We start from the raw sequence: 16,409 nt of genomic DNA, 5'->3' as shown, positions 1-16,409 counted from the left end.
ATTTTTGCAGCATTGGGAATAATTCTTGCTTTTCTGTTTTAAATAAAAAACAATAGATCATGTTAAACATTTGTTCTTTAAAATTTCTGTTAATATTCTAAAACTGTGGCTTATCATATTGAGTAAAACTCATATCCGCCCTTGCTTAGCCTGAAATGTCTCATTTGTAGTCAAGCCACTCAGCCAAACAGCGTTTGCATATTTCCTGACTTATTGACTCTTTAATAGTTAAGTAAAAGTCCAGTATTGAGCTATTTATGTAAGGACACAGTTGAAGCTCTTATTTTAAGTACTTGGTGTATCTGTCTGCTGTTGTTTTAGAGGTGATGCTGCTGTGACTTGTTCTGTCCATCTGGCCAGCCAGTCATTGCTTTCCGTCCATGGCCTGTCACAAATCACTACCGCTCCATGTCTCCACACAACATGCAGGGTCCAAGACAGAAAATCAATGGGCCCTAATGGGCTTCTCCATCAGTCTAAATATCTGAAGTTTCATGCCTGATGGTGGTGAGATGGAGGTGGGGAGGAGAATTTACAGGGTAAGGTGATGGAGGCAGGTTCTAAGGTCATGATGTAAGGATGGGTTTTGTTGAATGAATGTGGTTTGAGTGTGTTGTGTATCAAACAAGTTTGCGTTAATTAAAACAGAGAAAATAGGAAACGAGATATACATCACTCAAATGATAATAAAACAACGTAAAACCAGTATTAGTAAAAATATAGATATATAAGTTTTATTTACATAAAATTTTACTAGATTTACATGTAATTGTTTATACCTTTCTTCATCCGTTAGCCCGTCACAGATTTTGTATCAGATTCAAGCCAGGATTCTGGCTGGTCCACTCCATGATTACTTTCAGAAGATTACTTTCAGGGTGTGACAGTGTTACAGGGGTAAAACGCACAACCCATATTCTAAGGCTACAGTCCTCCACGCAGCTGTCACGGCTTTGACTCCCAGCCCAGGCGACCTCTGCTGCATGTCTTCCCACACTCTCTCCACCCCTCTCCTGTCAGCTTACAATCAAAAAATAAGAAAGCCACCAGTGCCTCATATATATATATATATATATATATATATATATATATATATATATATACACATGCATACATACAAATGCAAGTAATCAGAGAAACACCAAATGTCTAAATGTCCTAACCAACTATAAACACAGCAATCAGAGGTTTGTGACAGCTATAAGAGAGGTTAAAAGCTCAAAAGACTTAAACTGAGCAACGCCAGTGAAATATATATTTAGCCTTTTTTGATATGTAATAAAGTTAGGTTTGAGTCACTTTTTCCCTGCGGTAATTTGACAAAGTGCTCCGTAGGAGCATATGAACTGACTTACCGTGGCAAGTTAACTTTTTTCGTAACCCAAACAATATATTGGGATACCCCAAACTAGTGAAGTAGTGAAATAGTGAAATGACCAGCACACACTTTGAATATAAAGCTGGCATGTCTCTATAGAAATAACAAAGTAATTTCAAAAACAGTTAAGCCCAAAAGGATTTAAAAACTATTGTTGTGAGCTTAACCTGCTTGCACTTACATAAGACACACTCCTGGGTTAGAAAAATATTAGATTCCTGAGCTTCTGGCGGGTCAAGGTAAATATTGTCTTCTTCCAGACTCTGTCAAACTTAATGTTGGTAATGACAGGTGTTTAACACTATATTTAAAATCATATTCTTTGTATTACTGCCTTAGCAAACTGTTGTTAGTTTGTTTTAAACAGTAAAATAAAATACATTTAAACATTACATGAGCCTTGAGCAGGTTTAATAGACAGGTTTGTCTGTAAACTCTGAGAACAAATGTGCTTATTGGAGAGAAACACAACAGGCAGGGAACTAAATGAAAGAAATTGCTAATGTTTGCGGAGGAAACAAAATGAAACAAAGGCAAAATGGAATGGGAGCAAAAACAAAATTCAGTTACTGCATCAGAAATAAAAAAGACTGCAGAAAACAGACAAAACTGACAAGCTGGAGGATGGGAAAAGAGAGTGTTTTAAAATGAGTTTAACAAATTTTTGTAAATAAAAGCAGTGACTCGTGAAAGTGATATCATGTGGAAATGTTTCCAACAAGCCATTTAACATTAACAACTGGAACGGACCAAAGATATGACTGCCTCAGGTTGCAGGCAGTGCATGATCTGAAATTTCACAATCCAGCAGTTGTTTACTTTCAATTTTTTTCCAATGTTAGGCTTTAATTTCATGGTTGTAGCTGGCTAAGTGTGTGAAATACATTCATCTTACAATAATTGCTTCATGAGAAGGAAGAAATGTTGGCAACAATTTGGGAAAAATTTAGAATCATTATATATATTTTTTATTTTCCCAGTAATTAGTGCAATCAGTGTAGAATAAACTTGTGCAGGTGGGACTAGTCTATTTATTCTGGGTTCTATGCTTATTTATGTTATGCTTATTTAACTCAAAGGTGGTCCTAATCCCAATAAGCATTGAAGATGCTCTCTTTTTCTGTTTTCATTAACAGAATCAAGTTTCCTAAATTGATCGATTAAGTTTTAATGAATCTATGTTTAGTGTAGAAATGTGTTAACTTTAGGTTTAATCAGCCCACATATTTTTTTTGATTTTGAAAAGTGTTTTCCAAATCCAAACTGTTATAGCTCCTGAGTGTAGTGCCAATGTGATGCTTAGAAGCAGATACACTTCATGGCCTCATTAACAGTCTTAATATTCTCACAGTGCTTGCAAATTGTTCTTATCATATCTATTGCTCCATCACGTTTTCTTGTTTTTTACACTAAGTACCCATCATTTTCCAAATACACCATTTAAAAGAGTTGAGACTTCATAATGCCAACGTGCTCAAGTGTTATCAGCTAGCCCATCGAGCAGTCTTGATTGTGTCAAAATAACCGGGAAACTCAAGAAGTACTTCTCTTTTTACTTCAAAATAGTAGACTCAAACATTAATACGTCAGAATATCAAGCTAAAAGCTATACTGTAATTCCTGGAACTCATAATAATAGCTTACAACAGTCAAAGTCATATGCTGACATCAATATGATTGAGCTTTGCTTGACAGACTTCATTTTGATGAGTAATATGGCATTTTAATAATACAAGATCTTATGGCATGAGATCTCTTTACATACCTAGGTCTTACTCATACAAGTGCAATGATATGACATTTTTCAGGGCTGTTGAAACTTATTGAAAAATGATATTCATTTTCTCTATCTTTCAGTGATGGACAGCAAGGTTATCCTGGATGGCCTGCAGAGGTACGGCCCCACGCCAATGTATCTGCCGGTCAGCTACCAGATCCTCAATTCTGAGTCAGCATTTTTCTTACTAGAGGCAAACCAGGACATAATGAGGAATTCCAGCCTGCAAGCTCGAACAGAATCCTTCTTTATCCATCAGGCTCGGCAGATGCCCTTTGTCAATGCTAGCTACGGGCCGCTTTCTGTCCAGCAGCCTGTTCCTCTAGAGATGCTGCAAATACTGCCAGGGCCATTTAATACACCACCCCTCACTTTATCAACAGTGCCAACATCGGCAACATCTTCACCTCTGTTTACATTCAACTGGAAGGTCCACACATACATCATCAGTGAGCAGATTCATCCCAGCTGGCCAAAGGTTCAGGTGTTGTTCTACATCGCAGGCAGGGACTGGGATGATTACAGCACCATCCACAAGCTACCCTGCGTCAGGATGTTTGCCTTTCATGAGACCCAAGAGGTGCGAGGCACATGCAGGCTAAAAGGTGAGCTGGGGATTTGTGTTGCCGAGCTGGAGCCTCTGGCCAGCTGGTTCAGCCCGCCTACTGTTAGGCCCGGAAGGCAGAGGGTCTCAGAGCAGGCTCAGGGCACTCCTGTGGAGCTCTACTACATAATTCAAACCACAGACAACGGAGACTGCAGCTCAGAGGATTCCAAAAAGGGCAGCCCAGTTCACACAGAACAGCAGAGGCCTTTGGGCTACTTTGCAGGGCATACACCTATGCAGCGCATTGGGAGCGTCAGACTGTTGCAGCCATTGTCTGAGCTGAAGCTGGACAATAACTTTGTGGTGATGGCCCCCTCTAAACCCATAAGACAGAGAGAAACAGTCTCAACTTTTCTGGCCCTGTCCACGCTTTCATCGGTGCAAATTTTCACCCTAAGGTGAGTCAGCCTCCTGAATAATCTAAAACTTTGCTAGGCAAGTTGATGAATTTGCATTCTAATTCAAGCATTCACAGTTTGAAGGCAAAACAACTTTTAGTCACATTTAGTCATACTGGATTGTTGGTTTGATTTAAATTAGAATAGGGGATTAATTTCTAGTTCATAATGTTCCCATATTATGTTTGGTGAGCTTCCTGGTACAGAATTTTCTTTTAAGATCATAAATTTTCAGTATGGTTATGGTCAGATCCATTCCAAAAGCTTGAAGTTAGCTTCCTATATCCATTCCAAAACCAGTTTTGATGTGTTTAGGAATGTTGTCCTGTTTAAACACTCAGTTGTGTCCAACTTTCAACATAGGTTCAAAAGTAGTCCTCTGGCTTCATTATTCCATCGACTTTAGGCAATGTTCAAGTACAGTGGGTGCAGCAAAAAGCCCCACAGCATGTACTACCTCCACCATGTTTGACAACTGGTACCTTGACTGCTTTTCTGACCGCAAAGCTTTTCTCCAAAAGGCATTCGGATTGTCCTTTGCAGCATTTGGTTGGCCCCCTCTCAGTCCATGTTGATGTCAAATTCACCTCACTGTGGAACGTGGTACTGTTGTTTAAGCAGTTTCCTGTTTGTGATAGGCTTGAGCCATGGGGGATTTGGGTTGTTTCTAAATATCCTGACAAACTCTCTTTCATTGCAGGTCATGTTTGGATGCAGATGAGTGAAACTTTGGCAAAGTTGGATGAACCAACCCATCAATAATTTCAAACAATCAACTAAAAATAAAGGTTTTAGAATAGAAAAAATATATTATTATATATTATAAAACATAATATTATTGAATTGGGTCCATGACACAAAATAAACCACTTTAAATGAGTTCTAATGTTGAGTGGTCAAGTATCCAGGCAAAATTATGGCAGATGTTTGATGATTGCTTAAAAAAGCTGCTTTGCAACATTCTAAGGAATATATATCCAAAAAATTAACTGGGGGGTATGTATATATCTGAGCCTGTATATAAAATGTGGAATCTCAAGTGAAGAAAATACACCATAAATTCACTTTTGCATGTTTTTAAAATTTGTACTGAAGTTTTTTTGGTATTATCAAAAAAACAGTTTAAATGCATCATTAAAGCCCAAATTTAACATCACACTCATGTGGATACTGAGTATATACAAGCTTCTTACTGACATGGTATTTTGTGCACCAATGAATAACATCCATAAAACAGTGTTGGAGAGCACATGTTTTGAAAATTTTCAGATTGCAAGAGAAGACATGCCCTTAAATTTGCAATATTTAATAGAACATTTTGATGGATTAATATTATTTGTCTGGACTTTTTTGGATTTCTTTTTTCATTATTAAGCCCATTAGAGAGTTACTGGAGAGGTTAAATTCATACAAACCATGTATTTGTTTCTCTGTAGTCTGTTTTGCTCGGATGCAACTTCAATTACACCTTTGTGTTTCCTATTATATACTCTTGTTCTTGTTATTTACATACATTTAAAGTTTTTGTTTTGTTTTATTTCACTCAAGAGACTTGCAACAAATTATGACTCATTGAGTTTCTCTGCACCAAATGACTATTCAAAGTGACTTTAATTGCTCTGTTTGTTTGATGCAAATTGAGGTATGAGGAACATGCATTTCCGGTAGGCTATTTTCCTTCCTCAAATCTAAATCATGGCAGATGAATCCGTTAGCAGCGTTAAAGTGAAGCTGCGACAGAGGGCCTTGGCAATTTGTCAACCCTGGGTGAACCGGAATCCTGCCAAAAAGCCTCATTGGTTTTGTCTCACTCCAATGATGATAAATTCCCATGAAGTATTAGTGCTCCCACTATGTGTTTGTCACATTTATCAGCATGAGTGCAAATGGGAACTTTAAAGTCTGTATTCCGCCTTCAGTGCCTCTTTGCACCAGTGTTGCACCCCATTCGTTTTTTTGAACTTTTTTTTTTGTTTTTCCGCTGGGATAGCAACGACTTAAAATTCATCAAAAATATCTCATTAGTAACCAAAAGCTGAGACCTCAAAGTGTTGGAAAACACATGCAATTTCACACTGCTTTAATGCTGTCTTGCCAAACTTTGTAAGAGTATATCCTATGCTGGTTGATAATCTCTTGTTAGCTTTGCTGTGTGTTGCTTTTGTCTTAAAGGACAAAAGCAGTGGTGTAGCTAGGTTTCACCTGATCCTGCACTTCTCATTGCATATGTTTTAAAGCTCTGATATTTTCATGATGATGTATATTCATTGTCTGTGTTACTGGAGGTGGGTGACAGAGGAGCGTCTGTGTTGTTTTTGAGTCTATGTTGTTAATTGTTCAACAGTTTTGTTGTTCCTCCTCCTCTAATTGCATGTATTTGCACACTGTCAGCCAGTGTTTTCCTTTGCTGTAGTGTGGCTGTGTTTGTGGACGGCTTAGTTTAAGTAGCTTTGGTGTGCTTCTCTCAGCTGCTCAGACATCATTAACTATTCATGAATTATTTCCTTCCTTCCCCACTATCTAAACTCAATGTCCTATCCATTCTCTACCTCTCATGTCTTACGTGTTTAATTTGTGACAGAAGAATATCAGAACCTCTTTGTATATCCTTTATTCATACCAGCACTGTTGTTAGATGGTATCAATAGAGTTTTTATTCAAAATTGAACTTTTTCTGCATTTTTTAGTATAAATCTACATGTTGGACAAAATTTTATAGTCTACTGTTCCGTCACTTCATACTGCAGGAATTCAACCATGATGCAAGAACTACAAAATTTATGAATTTGAACTCAAGATTCATTTATGAAATGAATTAGTTTGTGGGGTTTGTTTTTTCGAGAGCATCACATGCTGTACATAAAGCAGGCACATACCATACAAACCGAAAAGTGTTCATACCACTTCACAGTTTGTCACTTTACAATCACAAACTGTTATATGTTTTTGTGGGTTTTTTCTGTGATACACTAACATAAGGTAGTGCAAATGTGTAAAGTGGGTAAAAAATAAAACCATTTTGACATTTTGTACCAATTGAAATCCGACAAGTGTGGCATGCTTACATTGTGTACTCTCCCTCCTGAGTGAATATGTTGCAGGACCACCTTTCATGGCAATTACAGCTGCAAGTCTTTTGAGGGTATGTCTCTATGAGCTCTGCACATATAGAGAAGGAAATCTTTTGACCATTCATCTTTGCTTTGGCTTAGTCAGATCGGGCGAAGAGCATCTTTGGACATCCGTCTTAAATTCTTGCCACAGATTTTCAATTGGATTTAGGTCTGGAAGTTGACAGGGCCATGCTGAAACATGAGTATCCTTTGATTTAAACCATTCCATAATAGCTCTGGCTGTATCTATTGCAGCTTCTAGTAGGTATTGTGCCAGAATTGCCCTTAAATTAGCTCCCTCCATCAACCAACCAATCCTAACCCTGTCCAATCTTATCAGCTTCCCTGTTCATGCTGATAAAAAGCATACCCACAGCATAATGGTCCCCCCACTTTCACCATGGGGATGATGGATTTAGGGAGATTTTGGTCACCTCTGAATAGAGTGCCTTCCGAAACATGTTTGCTCGTTCCCCTATATAGATTGTTGCAACATTTAAACAGGACTTCCCATGGCTGTCTTTCAGCATTGGCTGTTTTCGGCTGTTTTCTTGCCACTCTTTCATAAAGGCCAGTGAAGTATAAAACTAATAGTTATTTTGTTAATAGATTCTCCCACATTAACTATGAATCTCTGTAGTTCCTCCAAAGTTACCATGAGCCTCTTGACTGCTTCACTGATTAATTTTGTCCTTCCCTGTACTGCGAGTTAAGATGGAAGGCCATGTCATGGTGGATTTGCAGTTGTGCCATATTCTTTCCAATTCCATAAAAAATGTTTTGAACAAATAAATGTTAAAATATTGGGATATACAGGGGTTGGACAATGAAACTGAAACACCTGTAATTTTAGTGTGGGACGTTTCATGACTAAATTGGACCAGCCTGGTAGCCAGTCTTCATTGATTGCACATTGCACCAGTAAGAGCAGAGTGTAAAGGTTCAATTAGCAGGGTAAGACCACAGTTTTGCTCAAAATATTGAATTGCACACAACATTATGGGTGACATACCAGAGTTCAAAAGAGGACAAATTGTTGGTGCACATCTTGCTGGCGCATCTGTGACCAAGACAGCAAGTCTTTGTGATGTATCAAGAGCCCCGGTATCCAGGGTAATGTCAGCATACCACCAAGAAGGACGAACCACATCCAACAGGATTAACTGTGGACAAGAGGAAGCTGTCTGAAAGGGATGTTCGGGCGCTAACCCGGATTGTATCCAAAAAACATAAAACCACGGCTGCCCAAATCACGGCAGAATTAAATGTGCACCTGAACTCTCCTGTTTCCACCAGAACTGTCCGTCGGGAGCTCCACAGGGTCAATATACACGGCCGGGCTGCTATAACCAAACCTTTGGTCACTCATGCCAATGCCAAACGTCGGTTTCAATGGGGCAAGGAGCACAAATCTTGGGCTGTGGACAATGTGAAACATGTATTGTTCTCTGATGAGTCCACCTTTACTGTTTTCCCCACATCCTGGAGAGTTACGGTGTGGAGAAGCCCCAAAGAAGCGTACCACCCAGACTGTTGCATGCCCAGAGTGAGGCATGGGGGTGGATCAGTGATGGTTTGGGCTGCCATATCATGACATTCCCTTGGCCCTATACTTGTGCTAGATGGGCACGTCACTGCCAAGGACTACTGAACCATTCTTGAGGACCATGTACATCCAATGGTTCAAACATTGTATCCTGAAGGCGGTGCGGTGTATCAGGATGACAATGCACCAATACACACAGCAAGACTGGTGAAAGATTGGTTTGATGAACATGAAAGTGAAGTTGAACATCTCCCATGGCCTGCACAGTCACCAGATCTAAATATTATTGAGCCACTTTGGGGTGTATTGGAGGAGCGAGTCAGGAAACGTTTTCCTCCACCAGTATCACGTAGTGACCTGGCTACTATCCTGCAAGAAGAATGGCTTAAAATCCCTCTGACCACTGTGCAGGACTTGTATATGTCATTCCCAAGATGAATTGACGCTGTATTGGCTGCAAAAGGAGGCCTTACACCATATTAATAAATTATTGTGGTCTAAAACCAGGTGTTTCAGTTTCATTGTCCAACCCCTGTAGTTTTATAACATAACTCAGCTTTAAACCTCTCCACAACTTTATTCCTGACTTGCCTGGTGTGCTTCTCTGTCAGCGTGATTCTGTTTCTCTAAAGAAAACATTAAAATGTATTCTAAGATTAAATTACATAAAAGTGGACTTTATATACTAATTGGGTGGTTTCTGAAGGCAATTGGTTGCACTGGGTTGTGTTCAGGGGCATAAGAGTAAAGGGAGCTGAACGCATATACATGCCACAATTGTTATAGTTCACCATGTAAACCATGTATCATAATCCTTCCAATAAAATGTATTAAGGTTTGTGGTTGTAATGTGTCAAGATGTATGGGTTCAAGGGATGCAAATAATTTTGCAAATCTCTTTCCTTGCTTCTGTATTGTTCATCACTATGTTTACATTTACTGAGAAGAAAATTCACTGGTTAGGATAACTTTCCTTATTGTGATACATTTGGTGAATGTATCAGATGTGCATCATTGCCTATAGTTACTCTGGCAAACCTCCTTGAATTTCGGTCCCCTAGACAGATTGCAAAACAGAGAAATCCTTTAATGTGTTCTGCAAGGTTCAATTTCATGCCACTGACAAGAACAGCAGATCCACAAAATTGAAAAATGCAAGACGATTTTTGGGTAACAGCAATTAATTCAGACTTGGTGCATCAATTCTTAAATATTAGAGAACAAAGTCAAACTAAACAAATGGAGCATGACAGCTGTGGTTTATTTCATAGTTTTCATATTGACGTTTACATATATCCACTGTTACCTTGTCTCTGATTATTCTGTTTATGGAGACACAAGTTGTGGTCAGGTTCTAAAGCAGCATAACATTTAGGGGTTCTGTTGTTCGAAATATATATATATATATATATATATATATATATCTCCCTTAGAGATAGGGTGAGGAGCTCGGCCATCCAGGAGGAGCTCGGAGTAGAGCCACTGCTCCTCCACATCGAGAGGAGCCTGTTGAGGCTTCTGGACGCCTTCCTCGGGAGGTGTTCCAGACACGTCCCACCGGGAGAAGGCCCAGGGGACGGCCCAGGACACGCTGGAGGGACTATGTCTCTCGGCTGACCTGGGAACACCTTAGGCTCCCCCTGGAGGAGCTGGAGGAGGTGTCTGGGAAGAGTGACGTCTGGGTGTACCTACTGAGTCTGCTGCCCCCGCGACCCGGTCCTGGATGAAGCGGAGTACGAGTACGAGTATGAGTACAAGTACGAGTATTGTTCGAAATACTAAACTCACTCAGGTTCTGCCAAGAGATGACTTGGCAATGCAGCGTTATCTCACAGAGCACAAAGGTGGCTCAGGGCTGTGAGGTGCTATGTTGTGAGGCCAAAGGTCTTTGCTGGGGTGAACTTATCACTGCAGTGGTATTTGCTATACAAAAAGTGTAAATTCATGACTGTTGTTAAGTATTGTCATGAATTATGAAGATAAATTACATATATTTTAATTCAATTGTATATTATTTATTTATTTGTATATTGTATATATTAATCATTTGTATTACTCTCTGATTCCATTTACATCTGTCCTGATTCTGTTTTAAACCTGTTTATTCTTGTAGAATATGAAAAATCAGAACGGAAGAACTCAGAGCTATGTTCTGCTGGTGGATGTCATTTATTAGAGTCATATAACTACAGTAGACTATGACTAGACAGTAGAAAATTACTTGAAAACATTGGTTGTTAAAGCATATACATGTGTGTTTCGTGTAAGTATTAGGGATTGGATATCATGGCAGATAGGGTAAACCATTGACATTGCTTTTGGTCACTAATTGGCAGTGTTATACAGAAAAGCTCTGAAGTAATGGATTTCCCTTCAGCCTGCCTGCAATGAAGTGAATAGCATAACCCAGCATAAGGACTAAGCTTTCATAACGAGATATACTGTATAAAACCAATGCTTTCTTATCATAACTTATATATTTTCTTTTCTGCTTTTTTTCTTCTAAACTCTATAATAAATGTTACATTTATGAGGTTCTTGATCTGCAACACAGTAAATGATCAGAGTTATAAATCACTTTCTTTATTTCTCTTTACATAGGCTTTTGATTCTGTCCTGAAACAACTAAATTCGTATTTTTCTAAACTTTAAAACTTAATGAATTATCAAGTGATTTCTTATCACCCCCTTCTTCTTCTTGTTATTATTAAATTTAAATTTAAATTGAAGCCTAAGCCTATGCAGGGGTTGCATATCTGCTGCAGTGGAGCCAGGCCAAAGTGACAGTCTTTTAACATAAAAGTGTTTGCTATGTCTGCTATGAAATTTTAGCACCTAAAACCTATTACTTGCATCCCTTGTTTTCTTTTTTTTTTTTTGCTTTTATTGCACCCAACACTCCAAAAATACATTGACACTCAATCAAATTCCAGTGTCTAAACATTTTTCCCTCAAAGGAGGTGTAACAGTTTGAAGGGAGAAGAAAGTTCATTTCTGGAGTTTAGCAACCTTTTTACATCTGGATGATTAATTAGTCAGAGTTAACTGGCAAACAAATACCCTGAAAACTGCAAGGTACTGAACTGTAAATTACTGGACAAAAAATTATAAAAAAGACTCAAAGTGTAAGGAAAACAAAGCCTAAGAAAATATCCATCACATCTGGCTTCCTTGAAGGGAAATGTATAGAAGAAATGGATAACTCAAGACTACTATACAGTTCTGTACTAATATAAGTGGTTTTATAGTTTGTTTTTATCCTAGAACTACAGCAAAATTAGTAAATATAGGGACTACTTTATTGGGCACTTTTATCGCATGGTTCATAGGATAGTTGGCTGTATTTAATGTGATTTCAACAAATGTGATGTAATTATTTTGAATTTGATTGCTGGCTTTTAGTCCAGGTGGCTTGAAAACCAAGTAGACAGTGATGAATCTTATATCTACATTTGTACTTGCATGTACACGTACTCCAACACACACATACATTCATCTACAGAGCTGCCCTGAACCGGCTAAAAGTCACGCTGTGTTTGTCATGTTAAAGGCTCCCTGTGGAATCAGTAATTCCCTGCCTCATTAGGTAAGGAGAGGGTGGTGTAACAGGTCGCTAAAATATTCTCAAGCTACTCCTTATTCAACATGCAAATGAAAACACTATTTCCTCCTCAACAAATTAACAGGCTTTTCAAAAGATAAATTGCGCGAGCTGTATTGTAATTTTGACTAAACAATCCAACATATTTCCGCTGAACCCCTCAGGGGGCAGAGTTGGTGATGAATGCAAATGCATTTCCGAAAGGTAGAAGTATGAGATTTTTCAAGCCGTGCCAGTCCAAAATAAACTGTTTTCTTATTTGTGGATTTAACAGGTAAGTGAGGCAGAAAGGTTAATTTTAGCTGCAGGAAGACTGGTCATATTTGGATTTCATACAAATATGATAAGCAGTGCTCAGCTCATTCAGATTCTGAACAGGGTTCACATTTACAGGTCCTACACACTGCATGTTTGTTACAGCCATTGTTGGCTAAAATATCAACAGGGGAAAATGTTGGAATAAAGATGTTTCCTACAGTGTATTAGATTTATCTGGCCACTCTCATCTGTGATCCAGTTCTTTGTTAAAGGTCACCTGAGATAGCTATGTCTCTTTTCCATTTTTATTCTGTGGTTAGCTGTACTTTTTCTTATATCTTATCTGCTGCTCTGTCTTGCTGTCTCACCCTTAGTTGGTTTTCGTAACCTTTCTTTCTCTGTATATGCAGTCTTTTTTGTCATACCCTTATCATCAGACGTTTCTCCTGTTTTAGTAGATTTATCTCTAAGAACCGAGAGGGAGCATTGAACCAAGCCCTATTCAGTACAAGATCTGGTCCTGAATGAAACATAATCCATAGGGCTGACTGTTTTTACACTTGTACATTATATTTGTTAACAAATTAATAAACATGCAAATTTGAATGAATTAAAAAGTGCCAATGAAAATTGCAAATAATGTTAATGAGATCATTGAAACATGATTAAACATGTTTTCTAATATAATTATTTATACACGGGCTCCCCTGGGTTCCCTATAGTTTATGCTGCTAAACAACCTATAGGCCAAACAAAGTGACAAACTGCACAATTAAGCTTTGTCAGAAAAAAAAATACTGTCTTTGGAAGCATGGCATAGACTTAGACTTGAAGAGTACAAAGAAAATAAAACGCTAAGGGCGACTACGTGAGGACTTTTTGCATGGAAGAAATACAGAACAGTTATTGCTACATTAATCGTTAATAAAATATTAACTTTTTCTCACATGAGCTTAAATTTGTTGATTGTTTCCCAAAGTTTCAGCAATATTTACAGGAGAGGAAAAACATTCATATGGTTTTTTCAGATATTGCACATGCATTCAAATATTTGTATGATGTGGGTTTTAGTCATTCTCTCCAGCATATTTAATTCTGTTCATTTTAAAAACTGGACCTATGTCCTTTTACAGGTACAAATCTAATAGAATTAGAAAATTTGAAATATCACTACAAATTCAGACCTCAGAAAAGTGATGCACACATTATGGGTACGACTGGAATGAACAATGGAAAGATATAGATGTATATAGAGACAGAATTCCAAACTAATAATAATAAAAACCAGCAACAGATGAATTAACTGGAAATCAACTCAATTCTTAAGGATTTACACTTGAATTTATTTTTATTTGTTCCAAGTCAATTCAAGATTTGCTAGCCTAAAATAAGATTAAGTTCACACAACAGGTAAATGCAGCTCAAATCCAACATTTTTGCCCATATGAAACCCATATCCGACTTTTTCATGGCAGTCTGCACAGCCCAATCCCTATTTTTTCAACTCCAAAAAATCGAAATTGTTCCACTTCCATATGTGGTACGAAATTGGATACGTATCCAGTTTTCATGTTGCATTTCATCTGACGTTCACGTCATTGTCCTGGCTCCAACTATGCATCCAAACAGACTTCTCTACAAAAGTAGCAGTCACTGCTCCACATAAGGTCATTAATAAGAACTGTGCAGCCTTTTTTTCTTACCTTTCTTCATCTTGTTGTGATGTGGTCATAACATTGTCGGTTCCCATTGCTCAGCAACTTAATGACACTTTTTTCAGTTCTAAGCCCCATCTGAAATTGTTTGACACTTTCAATTTAATACAAAAATGTCCAACACTGCTTACTTGCATAAGGATAACTGTTTTGTGATCAGAAATGTGAGGCTAGTCAAAAGAGAAGAGAATTTGTGGAACAATCCTCAGTAATATCCCTGACTTCAAATTTTACATTTCAACAAGACATCAATCTAAAATATACCATCAGGAAGCCCAACATTTGCACCCAATAGAATTTGTTTGTTCAGACTAGAAACTGAATAGATACTGGCTGTCTTAAAGCAACTTGGTTGAGCTTTAATGTTTCCGCCATGTACTTTGGGTAGAAACCTTCAAAGAAAGGCTGACCATGTTATCGCTCCCAAGCATATGTGCTGTCAAAGATGCTTAAAAAAGGAGCTACACAGAGAGTCTAATGTGGGTTCGAACGATTAAGAAAATTCAAAGCATGGTCAAGGTTTTTGTTTTGGTTTCATCTTTTCTGATGATCCTCAAGATTAGATATGTATCCCATTACATCTGCGGTACAATTACCACAATGTTTGAGAAAAAGAATATCATACTCACACTCAAACATGGTGGTGATAATGTGACGATCTGGGGTTGCTTTACAGCTTCAGGATCTGTATGAAACCATAAATGTTTCCCTCTACCAGGAAAAGCTGAGTCACAATGTCCAGTCATCAATTCATGACCTTTAACTCAAGCTCTTTAGGGATATGCAGCAGGACTATAATCCAAAGGACACCAGGCTAAATGGTCTGAAAAATAACCAAGTTAAGTATTTGTAGTGCCCTATTGAAGGGCGGTTTTAAATCTGATTATTCTTAAACAAGCTGTTCTTGCTCAAAGACCCTCCAGTGTGGATTTATTGAAACAGTTCTTCAAAGAATAGTGTGACAAAATACTGTCACAGCAATGTAAAAGACCCATTGCCAGGAATCACAAACACTGATAGCAGCTGTTGCTATCTAGGCTGTTACAAACTGTTAGATTTAAGGGGGTTATAGTTTTTTTTTTTTTTTTTTTTTTGCTTTAATAAATGAAATCGTTATTTTACATCTGTATTTTATTGTTATTTAGATTTTTCATATTACATTTTTTGAGATCTCAAACCTCAACACCTGCAGTCACATATCATGGTGGTAATCTCAAGTTTTAAGAAAGGGGGGGAAAGAGTGTGTTATAAATATTGAGGAATAACACTTCCACCTTCCCTGGGAAAGCTTACTCTAGGGTGTCTGAGAAGGGGGATCAGACTTACTGTAGAATCTCGGATTCAGTAGGAGCAGGGAAACTTTGTTGCTAGCCATGGAACAGGTAAAGAGATCTTTCCGCCTGTGGGGATGCTAAGGAGGTCATGGGAGTTTTTTTGTTCATTCCCATGTTTTGTGCCTCTAGAGAAAAAGCTTATGACCGTATTCCTCATAGCATTTTGTGGGGAGAGCTGTGGGAGTATGGTGTACCATACAGGTCCTTTTCAAAATATTAGCATATTGTGATAAAGTTCATTATTTTCCATAATGTCATGATGAAAATTTAACATTCATATGTTTTAGATTCATTGCACACTAACTGAAATATTTCAGGTCTTTTATTGTTTTAATACGGATGATTTTGGCCTACAGCTCATGAAAACCCAAAATTCCTATCTCACAAAATTAGCATATTTCATCCGACCAATAAAAGAAAAGTGTTTTTAATACAAAAAACGTCAACCTTCAAATAATCATGTACAGTTATGCACTCAATACTTGGTCAGGAATCCTTTTGCAGAAATGACTGCTTCAATGCGGCGTGGCATGGAGGCAATCAGCCTGTGGCACTGCTGAGGTCTTATGGTGGCCCAGGATGCTTTGATAGCGGCCTTTAGCTCATCCAGAGTGTTGGGTCTTGAGTCTCTCAACGTTCTCTTCACAATATCCCACAGATTCTCTATGGGGTTCAGGTCAGG

General features: G+C 38.1%; 1 protein-coding gene across 1 annotated transcript in view; it reads left to right on the top strand.

The window, feature by feature from the left end:
* Positions 1 to 16,409, top strand: part of si:dkey-112m2.1 (transmembrane protein 132C) — a 278,547-nt gene that overhangs the window by 109,327 nt on the left and 152,811 nt on the right. The window contains exon 3 of the mRNA XM_047371747.1: positions 3,236 to 4,160. Coding sequence (XP_047227703.1) covers positions 3,236 to 4,160 — 925 coding nt within the window. The remainder of the gene's footprint in view (positions 1 to 3,235; positions 4,161 to 16,409) is intronic.

Source organism: Girardinichthys multiradiatus, chromosome 8 (assembly GCF_021462225.1).
Source record: "Girardinichthys multiradiatus isolate DD_20200921_A chromosome 8, DD_fGirMul_XY1, whole genome shotgun sequence".
NCBI lineage: Eukaryota > Metazoa > Chordata > Actinopteri > Cyprinodontiformes > Goodeidae > Girardinichthys > Girardinichthys multiradiatus.
Note: the sequence above shows the minus strand (reverse complement) of the source record. Positions and strands in the feature narration are given on the sequence as shown.